Below are 17497 nucleotides of genomic sequence, written 5' to 3'. Positions count from 1 at the left end.
AACTAGACACTAAAAAAATAAAATAACCAGAATGGTGTGGTTTTTTTTATGAGTTGGTTTTGATGTTTGTATTTTCATGACTGATAAATGCCTTTTTGACTTAGGTTATCTTTCTTTCAGATTTTGCATCTACTTGGTTTGTCTTTATATAATCAATGTTTTTCTGTTATTCAGGCAGATTGCATTGAGACCATTTAATCCATTTCTTTCCTCTAAGTCAGGATGGTCTTTGCAGGAGCAGCAATCCACTTTTAGCAGAAATGAAACACAGTGGAGAGATTCTGCCTCCGCCCTTCCTTCCACCATCCTCCTTTCTCTCCCTCTCCTCCCATCGGCTTTTCTCTTACTCCCTCTCTTCTACCTCTGCTCCTCGTTCTCTTTCCTCCTTCCTTTTCTCTTACCTCTCTTCTGTCTGTCCTGGCTCTCTGGCTGTTCTTATGTGTGTCTTTAGTTAGCTCTCTTTTAACTGTTTGGCATTTATATAGGTTGAAGCTAGAGTTAAATTCAGTCCTCCCAAGCATTTCTTGCATTACTTCTGTTCCTAGTCACCTCAGAGCTTTCAGTTCATCTCAAGTGAAGTCTAGCAAACAAACCCTGCCTTCTCCAACATGGCAGTTCCCTGTTATCCCACACCCAGCTGTCCAGTAAAGCAAAGTGTGTCTCCCAATGTGTTTTCAGACATTTCTTTTCCTTTTATTCATACTATTCCCTCTGACTAGAGTTCCTTTATTTTTAATTTAAAAATCTGAATTATTAATTAAAAGAATTGCTTTATCTCATTCTATCCTTCAAGAATTTTTGTCTAACAGAAGTCTGCTGCTCTCAAACTTCTTTGTGTGGTTCTATGAATGTAGCTTCTGTTTTATACTACAGGGACATATAATTTTCTCCATTAAACCATAAACAGTGAATCATAGAGTAAATGATTAAATTGGACTGTGCTTTTAAAATTGCCTTCCTTAAGTTATGATATGCTTATTCATTGACTTGGAATACATTTATTCAAACCATATTAGGTCTTAATGGTACTGATAAATAATGGTAGATGTTATTTCAGATTCTTACTAAAATTGAAGCACTGAGGTTTTGAATCATATCCACTTAAGAAATCAGCATTTATTGAGTGTCTGAAATATGCCAGGCAAGTACCTTAACTAAATGAAAGTTGTGTCTGAACTGAGGACTTTTCAGCTAGATAGCCATCTACTAGGGGTGCCTAGTTGTACTCTGTAGTTCATGTCCTTGTCTTTCAAAGTTCAAAGGCTAGCGTATGAATGTGGTAGAGGAAGCAACTAACCTTGTTAGGGAGACCATTAGGAACGGTGATTTAATTGACGTCATTGGACTTTAACCTTGAAGATGAATAATGTTGCTTTCCGTTGATGTCTGGGGCAGGAACTTGGGAAAGCCAAAGAGGAAAGAAGAACTGAGTATGATTTGGAGGGGTCCAGCACTAACCCTGTCCCTGGCTGACACAAAGAAGATACTGAGTGACAGCATGCAAACAGTTTTGTGTTTGACTAACTAGTTATTAAATAATTCTTATGTAAAGGAATAGGTCTAAGATCTGTGTTGAAGTCTTTGCAATGAAAATGTCGCAGTGACTACCGTATGCCATACACAAGCACATGCTCCTGTGCACCTGCCATGCATCCAGTGAGAGGATGGTGTACTTCTGGGCTAAAGGTTTACAGCTCTCCAGATGCTGTCGTCTCAGCATCTCAGTGTGTGCGTTAGTCATCCATGTGTTCAGGTGGCTGTCTGAGTGGTTCTCCTGCTTGAGTCAGTGATGATGCTGTGGCTTAAAAAGTGGTTAATTTCTACTGCTTGTTATTTCAGATTCTCCATTCATGTTGAACCATTCCTAATTGTTTTCTTTGTATTTTCCAATCAGAATTTTAAAGTCCAAGTCCTCAGCTTCCTCTGGACTCACACTCAGAACAAGGTATTTTCATAGGAATATCAGGGATCGGAACCAACTGGGGAAAGAGCTGTGAAACAGACTCAAGATAAACAATATGACTTTCTGAACTGAAGTACTGACTTTTTAAAAAAGTGACTGTTAGTAAGTTTAGATGTAGAAATCGTTCTCAACAATCTCAAAAATGACAGGTGTGAAGGTTGTTGCAATTATCTCTTATTTTTATATGGCTTTGTTCTTTTTCTGCTCTGGCTCTGCCACATAAATATACCAAACAGAAGGTGTAGTATAGTACGGCTTGGGTGTTTGTGTAGGTGTACACGTTTGCGTGGGTACATGTACGTTTGATGTATGTGAAGGACATAGGACAACTTCAAATGTCATTCCTCATTCTTATCTTTTTTGAGGTGCGGTCCCTTACTGGCACGGAGTATACCAAGTCGTATAGACTGGCTGTGCAGCAAGACCCAGGAAACTGCCTGTGCCACCAAGCTAGGCTTTTTTTTTTTTTTGAACAGGGGTTGGGGGTTCAACTCAGAAAGTCCTTTGTTCTGAATGCACGAGCCAACTCCTGAGTCCTTTAGTTGGTTTGTAGGCACCATTCCCCGTGATGAGTGCAGAGGGCTGGAGAAGTCGTACTTGACCTATGGGTGCATAAATTTAGACTACAGACAGCAAGCTTGCTTGTCAGACATAAACCACCACAGTCCTACTAAACTGGACTAATCCAGAGGAACCTGAGTAATTAGATAATTTTTAAGATCCAAGTTAGGGTAAAAATTTAGTGTTTCTGAGCCCATCGGCCTACTTTTATTTTCTGTTGCTCTTTGGGGCAGATTCTCCAGAAGAATGCTTAATGATAGTAATTTTTCTCAGCCATTCTTACTTCTTTCTTAATGATACTTTTGTTTATTTGTTTGTTTGTCCCCTACTTTTTTTTAAAAAATAGTATTTTTCTGAAGTGAGAAACTTGATTTCTCAAGCCTCTAGTAATTTTTTTTTTTTTTTTTTTTTGCCTAAGTAGCAGTTGAGTATCACTCCTCAGACACCAATTGTAGCAGCCTGGCACTGGGGAGCGAAGATTTTTTTTGCCTTTTCTAGATCTGCTATTGATGTGTGTTGTTCTCCATTTGTCTCACTCAGGATCCCATCGTAGCAAGTGCTGCCTATAAATCTCTGTCTCACTTCAGCTCAGGAGAACACACCGTCCTTCACCTGCCGGAAAAGGTAAGAGCTTCTGCCTTTGCACTGCCATCTCTTGGTTTTCTTCTGGTTATATGTCTTTATTTCCATCATAGGAGCCTGTTTCCTGATGAGTGTGTATGCATCTCTAGGTATAGCATCCTTATAATATAACTTGTTCATTACTCTTTGAAACTGTAAAACTGTGTGATCTTATGCTTCATAAGGGATAGGTTTGATTCTCCTTGAAGCAGGTGAAAGGCACTGTGGTGCATATGGCGTCATCCTAAATGACTGGAGTCGTGGCTTGCCCGGAAGTTCTGTACCATTCTAAGAACTACTTTCCCATCAGGTCAGAGTGCCGTCTTAGAGTTCAGTTTTAAGCCTGGCCCAATCGATGAATATTTTTTACTTCCTGTTCTGCTAACAATCTTTATCTTTCACAAATAACAAGTGCCATAAGGAAAAAAAAACCCTTTTTAGTAAGATAGAAAATGATTTATATGTCAAGAAAAAAGTGTCATTACTTTTATAAGTCAGCAAAAAGTATGGCATCTAAAATAAGTAAGTTATTAATGTTGTTGGTATTGCTATTGCAGTGTTGGGGATGGAATTCCAGCCTTGTATATGCTAGGCAATTATTTTTATTTTAAACTAAACGTAAAATTAGTATATGATGGGTGTAATTGTATAAGACTTTAATCCCAGCACTGTAGGGATGCAAAAGCGAGGTTGGTCTATGTGCATTCAAGATGAGCCTGGTCTGCATAGCAAGTTCCAGGTCAGCCATGGTTCCATAGTGAGACCCTGTCTTTAAAGAAAGAATGAAGAAAACAATCTAGTACTTACATTAACTTAACCTGCTTTAATGTACTGGATCATGTTAAGGAGTTAAAGCTCTGATTTTACTTTCATTGCCACTATGAGTCCAGATAATATAGATGACTCACGAATGCCTTTATGGTAAAACGTGATATTGTGTTACTTGAATTTACATATAATATTACCCAGAAAGTGTCCTGGCGATCAAACATTGTGAATTTCTTAGCATCCTCCTTTTATTCCTCTTTCCAGTGTGCCTGTTGGAATAGCTAAAGAATAAAAGTTGAGAAACTGGTTATGTTCCAATAAGTGCCCCCCCCCCCCAGCTAGATGTACAGTCAGGCATTTTGTGCATGTTAGCAGTAATATAAAAATGCACGTTTTCAATAATAAGGTAGTTTTGAATGTTTCCAAAGTTCATGCAAACAGGGCTTCTGTAGCTGTTTGCCACCAGGGGCGAGTGACTCTCTCAAGGGATCCCAGGTTACGGTATACTCTAACAGCGAAACTATATTCACATCCCCTCTTTCCAGTGTGCCTTTTACCTTCTAAGATAAACTTTTCACCTTGCTGTGGTTTTTTTAGCTAGAGTTAAAAACAAAACAAACTAAAGCAAGATACATCTTTACAAGTATACCTATATACCTATCTTTGTGCATTCTCATTCCCATACATCTTCAAGTGGCTCTTTTCATTAAATTTCCTTAAGAAGCAAATATTTCTTATTTGTTGATGACTATAAATATATACCGTATAACTTGTGGAAAGTTAACAGGCATGTAGAACAAAGGGGTAAGGGAAGTGGCAGGTTGGAGGAGCAAATGTGGTGTTAAACTATCACGCCTGAAGTCAGACAGAAAATGTCGTATGATGGGACTGGAGGAGCAGACCTATGTGACTAAGGCATTAGACACAAAGTCCATTCAGTCACACTGTTCCTTATCCGGTGATGGGCATTTACCTCTGGCATGGTTGAATAACTACTTACTGAATGTCTGCTAAGTGCCGTGCTTTGTCTTACGCACTGAGGATGTTAAATGATTACATGTGTTTTGTGAATTTGCAGTAATGTTATTATTTATCTTGAAAATCTAAATTTGGCTTAATATTTTTTGAGGACCCATTATTTCAATATTTAAAAAATAGGCAACCTTCCCCATTATTTGTAGGTATTCTGTTCTTTTTTAGATATTTACTATTATCCTCTTATCTCTTTAGTATCCCACCCTCCACCTACCCAAAAGGAAAAAAAAAATAAAACAAATCAACTAAGACATATAGAATGTGTTTCTGGTAAAATAACGAGTAGTGGATAAACTTTTAGGTAGAAGACATTGCTTTTTCTTCTGACTTAGAGTCATTAAAAAATATTCAGCTGTTACAAAATTAAACTTACAAAGATCTTAAGATAGTCTTGTTGATTTCTAGGGTTATTTTTAGAAGCAATAAAGAAGAACTCATTATGTATCCAGGTTTGGTATAAATATGGTGTAACCCTCTTGGCTTTGATTTAAGTGAATGTCATTGCATTCATCAGAAGTTGTTTCTCTTTTTAGCTAAATTTATGCAGATGCTTAACACATTCTACAGCACACTCCTCTGCTTGTGCACTCACTCTGATCTCATAGGTGAGACACACGTAGGTGTTTGACGATTATCTGGCTAGGTGTGCACAGTGAGGGATTTTATAGGTAAACTTTCCCATATCCAGTTCAATCTGAAGGAGAGTTTTGTCCTTTTTTTAAAATTTGGCTTTCTGCTGAGTTTTGTTTTTCAACAAAGCTTTTCTATAATTGGGAGGTCTCCTAGATTTGTGTGTGTATTCTAAGAATATACTGAGCTGTCCCTTGATGTTTTAGCAGCTAATGTGATGCAATTACCAAAATTTTGTACCTTCAACAGATATTCTTACACATGAGTGCCCTTACTGTGAGCCTATTATGTTGTTAAACACAAACCAAGTCAAGATTGGTGTTAGATAGCTGGAGGAAATAATTCCTTAAGACCTGAGTAGAGGAGCTGGAGAGATGGCTCAGTAGTTAAGAGCACTTACTGTTCTTCCAGGGCACCCAAGTTTGACTCCTGGCACCTACATTAGTTGGCACTCATCACTGTGAAATTAGACAATTTACAATGGTTGGGTTTTCCAACCTGGGAACTTTCTTTAGTGGCTTTTAGAAATGTAAGTGTCCTGGATACTGTTACTAATTTTGACTAATGTCACTTGATAGAGCAGGAGAAAAGGACAGTTTATAGTATGTGCAAAATGATTGTACCTCCTTTCTGCTAAGTAATTCTGGAAGCGTTTGGTTCTTTGGCACACTTTGCCTAACAGTTATGCCCCTCACATGGAGAGACAGCAGTGGTTTCTCTCTTCCCTCTTTACTTTCATTTTAAGCAAATTCTTTAACTTATAATTCACAAACCATAAGACTCACCCATTTAAAGTGGGCAGCTTAGTGCTTCTAGAATGTGTAAAGATTTGTGTGAGAGCATTCTTCCCTAAAAGAGCCCTTGTTGGGTTGGTGGTCACCTTACTCCCTTCCTCTCTATTCCCTAAACAAATGTTTATCGTCTTTCAGTGAATTTGTCTTTTTTGAACCTTTCTTATAAATGGAATCATCCAGAGTGTGGAGTTTGTGACTGACTTCCTTTTTATAGTCTTCTTGGGGTTCTTTTCTGTGCAGCATGTATCTTATGTATCTCTGTACTTCATTTCCTTTCTTCCACCCGCCTCTAGCAGGCCTTCCTATTCCCTAGTATATACTTTCATGCCCACTGTTTTAAGGGAAGATTCAGATGTAAGAGAAAATATGTGGTCTTGTTAATCTCATTTAACATGCTGATCGCTAATTCCATCATCTTTCCTGCAAGTGATATGACTTTACTATTCTTATTGCTGAAATAAAATGCCATGGTGTATACATGATTCTATGCCTTGGCTATTGTGAATAGTGCCAGAGAAGCATGAGTATGAGGCTGTGTCTGTAGCATGCCACCTTTGCTTCCTTCAGGTCTATATCCAGAAGGGGGAATAGCAAGATTATATGCTAAGTCTGCCTTTAGCTTATTGAGGAGCATGCAGGGTTCTTTCCTATTACATCAGTGCCAGCATTTGATATATTTTTAAATATTTTTAAATTTTTATATATTTTTAAATTTATATATTTTATGATCAGAGTTGGACTCAAACTAGCTTTGGTTTATATTTGCTTAATGACTAATAATGCTGCAACTTTTACACTTATTTATTGGCTATTTTACTTGTTTGTTTGAAAAGTATTTATTAATTTCCCCATTTTTGTTTTCATTACTTGTTTTTTAATGTTCAATTTTTAAAATTCCTTATATATTCTGGATATTAATCCCCTTTTCCTAGTCCATTCGCTGCCTCTCCATTCTGCCATTTGTTGTGAGAAGCACTGTGAAGTGCTGCACTCCCCATTTGTCAAAGCTTGTTCCTTCCAGGACTGTTGGAGTCCTCTGTAAAAGGGTACTGATGGTGCTGGAGAGATGGCTCAGCGGGTAAGAGCACTGTCTGCTCCTGCAGAGTACCCAGGTTCAATTCCCAGCACCCATGTAGTAGATCCCAATCACCTGTACCTCCAGCACAGGAGGATCTGGTTCTTTCTTCTGACCTCTGCAGGCAGCACTGCAGTAAGTGGCACATACAGATACGTGCAGCCTAACACCCATGCAAATAAAAAAAAATATTGTTTTAAAATGTCTTCACCAGCCAGTGTGGTAGCACACACCTGTTATTACAGACTTGGAAAGTAGCAAAATGATAATCAGGAGCTCAAGTCTCAGCCACACAGAAAACTGGAGGCAGGCCTGGCTTATATGAGAGTCTGTTTCACAAAAGAAAGAGAGTCCTCTACCTCCCAAAAGAAAAAATGGCTGTGCCTATGCCTATACTTTGAAGTGTTACCCTAGATTTGTTTCATCCTCTCAGTTCTTACATTGAAGTCTTTAATCAACTTTTTGATTTCTTTTTTAGTTGAAGGCCAGAGATAAGGGTCTAGTTTCATTGTTCTCTGTGGATGTGTAGGGTTTTTTTTTTTTAATCACTCCTTGCTGAGGAGGCTTTTCTCTAATACGCAGTTTTAGTCATTCTATTGAAAACCGTGTGGCTGTGACTGGGTATATTTATTTATGATTCATCTGTTTTATTCCATTGTTGTTTGTATCTGCTTTTGAGTCAGTATTATGCTATTTTGTGATTATAGTTCTACAGTATAATTTAAGATAATACCCCCTCCTTTCCTTCTCTTTCTCTCAAGACTTCTTTGGCTTATTAGTTTTTTATGCTTTTGCATATGAATATTAAGGTTATTATTTTTCTGTTTCTGTGAAGACTTTCTTTAGAATTTTGATAGGGTTCTCCCTGAATGTCATATGTTGCTTTTGATAATATGACCATTGACAAAGTACTATCCTGATGATCCATGAAAATTGGATGCCTTTCTATTTTCTTCCTCGGGGTTTATATCTTTTAACTATAGAAATCTTCACTTCTTTGGTTAGGTTTATTACTAGGTATCTTGTTTAGAAAAGGGCCATTGTTAGTGACATTATTTCCCTAGTTTATTTCTAATTTAATTTGTTGTGTAGAAAGCTATTAAATGGTGTGGGAGGTCCTTCTATCTATGTGTTGCTTTCATTGGTTAACGAATAAAGAACTGCTTTGAGCCTATGGCAGGGAAAAACAGAACTAGGCAGAGAAAGCGAGGCTGTATGCTGGGAGAAAGAAGGGCGGAGTCAGAGAAATGCCATGGAGCCACTGGAGACAGATGCTAGGAACTTCACCAGGTGAGCCGCAGCCACATGGCCATATACAGATTAATAGAAATGGGTTAAATTAATATAAGAGTTAGCCAATAAGAAGCTAGAGCTAATGGGGCAAGCAGTGATCTAATACAGTTTCTGTGTGATTATTTTGGGTCTAAGCTATCTGGGCGGCTGGGAACTAACAAGCAGCATTTCCTTCAACAACTGATTTGATCCTGCTTCTTTTCTGAAAGTGTATGCCAAATTTAAGATTTTTCTGGTGGAACCTTTAGGTTTGTAATGTAGAGTTTCATATTTTTTATAAATATGTATAATTTTACTTCCTCTCCTATGTGTTCATTTTACTTCTTTCTCTTAGTGATTTGGCTACAGTTTCAAGTACTAGATTGAATAATAGTAGATATAGGATAGAAACTTTTCTTTTTCCTGATTTTAGAGAAAATGCTCTTAAGTTTTTCTTATTTGGTATAACATTGACTGTAGTTTTCTACATATAATTATGGTTGGGTTTTTTTTTTGGGGGGGGGGGATTCCAGCCCGCTCTCAAATAAAGACACAGAGACTTATTATTAGTTATGAATTCTCATCCTTATTTAGGCTTGTCCCACTAGCTCTTTTAGCTTAATTTAATCTGTTTCTATTTCTCCATATTTTGCTTCAGGCCTTTTTACCTTTCATTCTGTGTGTCCTACTTATCTGTTTTCTCCATATCTGTTTGTCTGGCCCCTGGTGTATCCCTGGCATCTCCTTTTCTTTCTTCCCACAAGCCTAAATTACTTACTACTTACTTTCTTACTTACTAATACTTACTTACTTTCTACTACTTATTTACTTACTACTGACTTACTTCTTACTCTTCCTGCCTTGAAGTCCCACCCATACCTTCTCCCTCACTATTGGCTGGTCACTTTTTACTAGACCAATCAGGTGCCTTAGGCAGGCAAGAAAAAAAAAACCAGCAAGCCATCTTTACATAATTAAATGAATGTAACACATCTTTACATAGTTAAACACACATTTTTACATGTTAAACAAATGCATATATCTTTATATAGTTAAATACATATTACACAACATAAACCTTCCATTGTCTTAAGGTATTGCCATTTTCTCTCCAACTTCCTGCAGGCAGGATGTTTTGAAAGGGATGCTGAATTTTGTGAACTTTTTTATACATGTAATATTTATGCAGTTTTTGTCCTGAGCTTTTTATGTGTTATATTTTTATGAAGATTTATTTATCTTGGTTTACATGCAGAATTTTTTACATGCATGTTTGTGCACAATGTGCATGCTTGTTGAAAGGAAATAACATTAAAGATGGTTATGAGCCATTTTATGGTTTTTGGGATTCAAACCTGGGTCTTCTGGAGCAATGTGTTCTCCTGCCCCCCCCCATTTCCTATATTTTTATGCAATAATTCTTTGATGTGAGTTGAGTATATTGAACTAGTCCTGTGTTCCTAGAATGAATCCAGCTTGATCATAGTGTTTGATGGTTTTGGTGTAGTTTTGAGTTTGATTGCAAGTATTTTATTGATGGGTTTTACATTTATGCTTACTAAGGAAATTAGCTTATTGTTATTTTTCTGTTTCCTTATGTGGTTTTGGTATCAGTGTAATACCAGCTTCATAGCATGAGTTTGCAAGTAGTCTGTCTTTTCTGTCTCATGAAGTAGTTTAAGAAGTTTTGAAAGACTTGGTAGAAGCAGGTGATACGTCTGTCCAGTCCAGGACTTTGATTTGTGGGGAGATTTTTTTTATTGTTGATTCAATTTCATTGTTTTTTGTTGTTCTTTTTAGGTTTTACATCTTATTGAGTTAATTTTTGTACATGATATGAACCAAAAATTTATCTATTTCTTCCAGGTTTTCTAGTTTATTAGAATACATTTCTTTCAAAGCATTCTACAGTAATCCTCTAGATTTCAGTGGTGTCTTTTCCTTTTCCTTTACTTTTATTAATTTCTTCTCTCTATCTCTTCTGGCTTGTTTGGTGAAGCCTTTGTTAATACTGTTTCTCCTTTCAAAAGAACCAATTGTTTTGTTTCCTTGATTCTTTGTATTTCTAGTGTAATTTTGATTATTTTAGTTAAATTCATCATTGATCTTTATATAGCTTTTTCAAGCATTTATGTTTCCTGTACATCTGGAAGAGAAGAGAAGAGCATATGTGGATGACACAGGACAAGTCAGTTTCTCTTCCACTTTGTGAATCCTGGAAATACAACTCAGATCTTTGGGCTTCATAGCAAGAGCCGTAGCACACTCAGCTGTCTCTCATAGCCTTTCATTGTGTATTTCCTGTTTAAAAGTTATATTTTATTACTACAAATAGTTGAATTATGTTCTATTGTATGGACAGATTTTAGTTTGCTTATTATTTTTTACTTGATTGTGTTTATATTTGGATGCATAATGTTATATAATAAATGTTCTTAAACATTTTTTAATGTTGTTTATCTTTGTTATATACTTAGTACTAGAATTTCTTGGCTTTAAGGTAATTATTTTATTAGTTTTCTGAAGATTCTTGATGCTTAAAATTAGAAAGCATATCAGAGGGACAATAAACTTTCTTTTTTAATCATTAAGTTTTCGGGAACTAGAAGGCTCTAGTACTTTTTAGAATTTCAAAGACAGTTCTCAATCATTCTAAACTTAGAAAATTTCAACTATAAACCAGATATTCTTGAGAGACACTGCTTGCTAGAACTGAAAGGTTCTCAATGTGCCAGAGTATCTCTGATAATGTAGTGTCGTACTGAATGCTGTCATACCCTGCCTGGACGATGCCCGATTGTTACCTCTGAAGTGTGGCTGACTTAGTCCTCTTAGAGCTAAGCTCTCAGGGTTGAATCTAAATGAAGTCTTGTCTTGGAACGTACTCCGGAGGTTAAGTTGCTTTCCCATGTGCTTCATGTCCTGATGATAACTCTCCTTATGGTTGAGCAGCATCACCGGCGTTGAGATTATTATACATAAGAGAAGCATTTGCTGTCTGTTTTCTTTTATTTCTCTGCAAGAATCCTGACTCAGTGCAGTTGCTAATGAAATGGTGCTTTGGGGACCTATGAAGAAAGCAGTCTGTAGAAATTGTTAATTATTTCTAAAAATAACTCCTAGAGACAGGCAAATGGTAACGACTAGGTTCTGGTACTTTATGATTATAGCAACCACTTTTCTGTATTTTGATTCCCTACCCTAATGCTAATTATCTCTGCATGGACATTATGATGGTGTGTCATTGAAAGTATTAAAAATTTAATTAATTGCTTTACCATTATATCTTGTGGAAAATATGATAGTGCTAATGTTACATTCTTATTTTAATTCATACAAAGCAACTGAAAAAATCTTCAAAATACAAATTACATACAATAAAGTGAGGTTACTGATTACTGATTTTAGTAATTTTATTTTCTGTAGCAACAATTACCAAGTCCAAGGGATATCAAGTAAAATATTTGTCATGCCCCAATCTAAACATATTTCCAGTAGAAGGTTTTAACAGCTTTGTCAGAGATATAGCGGAGATAAGGATTTTTAAAAGATGTGTGTGTGTGTGTGTGTATGTGTGTGCGCGCGCGTTTACAGCTATAAAAGCCAGAAGAATATGTTAAAACACCTAGAGCCAAAGTTATAAACAGTTGTGAGCTGCCCAGCAGGTTTGCTGTGATCCAAACTCAGTCCTCTGGAAGACCGGCAATTGCTCTTATCTCCTGAGCCTCTCTCTCTAAGCATCTAAATCACAAATTAAAATAAAAATCAGATAAATCAAATATTGAATTATACAACACTAAGGTTGAACACAGTGAATATGCCAGTGTTGATATCTTTTCACTGTGTGGCATGAAATTTTTATTAGTTTTTTATAATAATAATCATTGCTCATGCTAGCTTATGGTGATGTTCTTACTGTATTACTATCAATTCTGAGATAATACCAAATAAAATTACTAGAGTTTATCATTTAATCAGTCTGGGACATGAGTGTGTGTGTGTGTGTGTGTGTGTGTGTGTGTGTGTATGTGTGTGTGTGTGTGGTTTTCTGGGATATAGTCTCTTTGTAGCCTTGACTGTACTGGAACTCACTATGTAGACTAGGTCGGCCTCAGACTCAAAGAGATTCACCTTCTTTTGCTTCCCAAGTGTTGGGATTTAAGGTGTGCATCACCATGCCTGCTGTTACATAATTTCTTTTACATTTTTATTTAAATTGTCTTTTGATATTAAAGAGCGATGCATTTAAGACAACTTTGACATCTTAACACAGAGTCAACAAAGAATATATTTTGAATGTTTAATTCCAGCCTCTCTGACTTGTCATTACTTCCTTCAGATAAGGCCAGAAATGCCTGTTCCTGATGAGCTGGATGAGGAGGAGACTGTGGACCTTTCCATTCCTGGCCCTTGCTATCTGAGACTGTTGACAATCACCACGCCTTCAGTTTTACCAGGTGATTCCTATTTGGCAACCCTGGGGCTAACCTTTTTTAGTGATTTTGCCTGTTTGATAAATTGTGGGGGCTGTTTGTTTGTTTGTGTGTGCATTTGTAGTTTACTCTCATGTAGATACTTTCTGGCTGAAATGATAAGTATAACCATGTTTTATAGGGATTGCCTTAGGTAATATGGTGTTTTAACCATAATAAAACCCATTAGATGACAGTAACACTGAGCTGGAAAGTGAGTTTAAGCAATTGTTCTCAGTGATAGTTAGAATTCACGTCAGAAGCTGAGTTTATTGTGTAAGGCAGATTTGCACTAGGACTCCAGGTCACTACTTTAATTCTTGCCTCTTTGTTATAAGCTAAGTGAGAAAGAAGGTCATTCAGTTTTTGAGAGATTTACTGATACTTTCACCATTATGGATTTGTTCTTTCTTTTAAATTATTTTATTTTATTCTTTCATGTGTTTGGGTGTTTTGCTTGCATGTATGTTTTTGAACTATGTTCATGCCTGGTGCCCGGAGTTTTATAGACTATTGAGAGTTGCCCCATGAATGTGGGTCTAGAACTTGGGTCCTCTGCAAGAACATCAAGGACTCTTAATGGCTGAGCCACCTCTCTAAAGTAGTTTATTCTTTCTATAAAGTGTACTGACCACATCATTACTATTTGAGTGCTATAAATTAATGCTTTTTAAAATATGGGTCAAGATGTGTGCACTGATTCACACAGGTGGGATGTGCTGATGAGGAAGAAGCTGGAGAGTCATGAGCTGGAAGACGGGGTTGTACCTTTGCCAGGCACAATGGGTTTGAGGCTCACCTGGTTCATGCAATGACTTCCAGGCCATCCGGGGCTACATAAGGAGACCATGTCTTGTTTTTGTTTTTTTTTTTTCTTTAAATTTTAAGGATCAAGTTATGTGGTCATTCAGCTTCGATATAAAGTTTATTGGACCATTAGCCTTTAAAGGCATGCTGTGCCTATGTGTGGTGCTCACACATATAAAACTTTCACTGTTCCTATTTTAGTCTTACCTAAAAAACAATAAGTGATTATAGCTTGAGATATGGATTATGGACTGTGATTAAAATTTTATATTTAAAAATTTTTATAAAAAGCACTTAAAAATTCTGTAGATGATCCATTGTGATTTGAAACTCTTCAGTGTTAACCAACATTTGGTTTTTGTTTAAATTCTACCTTGAACAAACATTTAAGTTTTGCAAATGAGGTTTAATAAAAAAATGTTATATTCTCTCAACTATTCATTGTACTGTTATTATAGTAATCTGTAATGTTATCTTTTTTTTTTCTTGATTTCATGAAGTACAGAGCTTCCCTGGATATTTAGCCAAATTTGTTGTTAATTTATAGATAAAACTCCTCTTCATCCCTGCTTCCTTTCAGGAGAGCCAGCTGAATACTGGAGCTGAGTCAAACATACCATTTCATTTCTTTTCTTCTTTACGGCAAGCCACCAATACTTGTTCACTGTTACTTATTCTCTACACTTTCTACCTCCTAGTTCCCCAGGAGCCTTGAGTCTGTCCAGAGCTTATAGGAGTAGGAAAAAGCTTATTATATAACACTACTCCCGTGTCCTAAAACAGCCATGGACAATAGTTTATTTGGACTACTAAAATGATATTGCACCCTTTGCTGATTCCTGCAGTCCTGTGGTCATCAGAGGGTGCAAGTGCCTGGGAAGAAGGAAAACATTGCTACTGGAAATCTCTTTTGAACAGTGGTATCTCTGTGCTGGTGTCTTTACTTGCTGGTCAGTACTATATCAACTGTGATTGTGTGAGGAAATCTGCTAATTGGAGTCAAGTTGATCATGGAGGTATTAATTATGTCTGGAAAACCATGACCATAGACAGTGTGTCACATTATTCTGTGCTCACTTGCTCCGATTAATGTAGTACTGACAGAGAAGGGCATAGGTTGCACCATAGGAACAGAGACTAGAAGCATACTGGGTATAGATTGCTTGATGCTCACTGGTCACTGATGGCAGTAAAGCCATTGCTCTGAACAGAGGGGGATCATGGCCTATTTCTCTTGTTGGTTATTTCTTCTCCTCCTCCTCTTCATCTTAACACACAATTTTTTTTTAAAGTTTTACCTGTATGGGTGCTATGCCTACATGTATGTAAGTGCATTATGTGTGTGCCTGGCACCTATGGAGGACAGAAGAGGTTATCAGATCTCCTGGAAGTGGAGTTAAATACAGTTGTCAGCAGCCCTGTTGGTGCTGGGAATTGAACTCTGGTCTCACGCAAGAGCAGTATCCATTCTTAACCACCAAGCAATCTTTCCAGACCCTAATGTTGAGATTTTTAAAGTTCTAGTTTAAATCTATTTGTACTGTAGTTCTATTTGGATTTTTTCAGATACTCCAAGTTTGGGAACTTTAGGAGTTAGATATTTTTTTCATTCAGCATAGTGTATTTAAGATCCTTAACCTAGCTCCTTGTATTAATTTTATATTTCTTCCATTGGAATGATTTTTCATTATCCATAACTGCAGTGTTAACTTCTCACCTCGTTGTCCTGTGGATTTTCTTCTTTTTTGCGAATTCTCACCTGGTTATATATAATAAAGAGGTCAAGGCCAAGGCATCAGAGAGTGGAAAGAGTGCTAGTTGCTGGTTTACGTACTTGGAGAAGATGTGTTCTCTGTAGTGGCTTCATTCATGTCCCTGCTTCCTTACCTCACGTCTCCGTGACGGAGTTGAGAGGTTTCTGTTGAGCACAGACCTTGACAAGAAGACTTTCCGTTGCTAGAGCAGTGCACTTGCAAGCCTATGTATCCTTTCTTCTCTTTTGACATGCGCCCTTTTGTCAGAACACAGTTCTTTCTGAATTATCCTCTCTTACCAAGTGCTCCTATCTTCACAGTCACGTGACGCACACACAATTTGTAAAGTCTGTTCTCAGACTGAGCTTGCAGCAGTTGTATCTGTTCAGGAACTGGAGCACATAGCCTGTGATTACATATCGTTCACTTGTTTAGATTCATCAAGGTCATGACAGGACATGGGGTTCATGTTCAGTGGAATAATCGTAGAAAGTTTAATAAAGTAATTCTCCATAAGTATGTTTTCAAAGTTAATGGAAATTCATTAGACATGATGGATGAATCATCGGAGAATAGCTAGGGTACTCTGGCCTGTGTAGGGAGGGAGAGAGACATTGATGTCACAGATAGAGCTGCCTAAGGGGAGACAGCCCTCTAAACAGGGTGCAAGCAGCCTGCAGTAACCTGTTGGACAGTGTTTAGGGAATAAGCTCCCTGGCTTCACTGTGTTTTCACCCTTGCCTTTCAGTGATTGAGCTGAGCAGCCTGTTGATGCGTTTCCCACATCTGTTTGGAGGCTACAGAGCAGTGTAGAGGGTAGAGGGTAGGTGTAGAGGAGTCATAGAAACTGCCCCAACAGATGTTCTTACCTATGTGTGTGTATGTATTTGTGCACCTATCTGTGTATGAGTGTGAATGTGTCTAGACCAGAGATGTGCATGGGGTGTCTTCTTCAATTGCTGTTCTCCATACTTTTTGAATCCCAGCACTCGGGAGGCAGAGGCAGGCGGATCTCTGAGTTCGAGGCCAGCCTGGTCTACAAGAGCTAGATCCAGGACAGGCTCTAGAAACTACAGGGAAACCCTGTCTCGAAAAACCAAAAAAAAAAAAAAAAAAAAAAAAAAAAAAAAAATCCATACTTTTTGAAGAAGAGTCTTTTGGTTGTACCTGAGCATTGCCATTGGGTAGACTGTCCTGCTTGCAGGTTGCAGGGATCCTTTGTCTTTGACTTGGGATGGCGTGTGTATGCTGCCTCACTTGGCTTTCTTGTATAGGTGCTGGGAATCGAACTCAGGTCCTCATGCTCTGCCACATATGTTACTGACGGGGCTACCTCCACAGTCCCTCTCTTTGCTTTGAATGGATAAGTTTGGTTACATCCAGGAGATGATATAGAAAGATAGAAGGACACCTAATAGGATGTGCTAGGGGGTATCCACTGCTTTAAATCATGGTCATTTAAAGGGCACCTTGAGGTCGAAATATTCCTAATGAAATTTGGATGTGACTCGGTGGACCCCTGCCTTTCTGTTCTGTTGGAGAGACATTCAGTATTTTCTCTTTTTGTTTTTAGTGTTTTTCCCCCCCACTGTGATTCGTCTATCTTTAATGCTTTGTTTTTGTTTCTGTATTGGGCAGCCTCTAGTGGCCCTTATGGAAATGACACTCAGCCCTGAACCCATAAGTCTTTCCTTACCAGTTATTTTGTTTGACATCTTGTTGTCTTCTGATCCTACATTTTATGC

General features: G+C 37.6%; 1 protein-coding gene across 2 annotated transcripts in view; it reads left to right on the top strand.

The window, feature by feature from the left end:
• Nucleotides 1-17497, top strand: part of Focad (focadhesin) — a 282441-nt gene that overhangs the window by 168570 nt on the left and 96374 nt on the right. For both annotated transcript variants that reach the window (XM_038334886.1, XM_038334887.1), the window contains exons 17-19: nt 1895-1945; nt 3065-3148; nt 13059-13176. In XM_038334886.1, coding sequence (XP_038190814.1) covers nt 1895-1945; nt 3065-3148; nt 13059-13176 — 253 coding nt within the window. The remainder of the gene's footprint in view (nt 1-1894; nt 1946-3064; nt 3149-13058; nt 13177-17497) is intronic.

Source organism: Arvicola amphibius, chromosome 6, assembly GCF_903992535.2.
Source record: "Arvicola amphibius chromosome 6, mArvAmp1.2, whole genome shotgun sequence".
Lineage (NCBI taxonomy): Eukaryota > Metazoa > Chordata > Mammalia > Rodentia > Cricetidae > Arvicola > Arvicola amphibius.
This window is presented reverse-complemented; position numbering and strand designations above follow the sequence as displayed.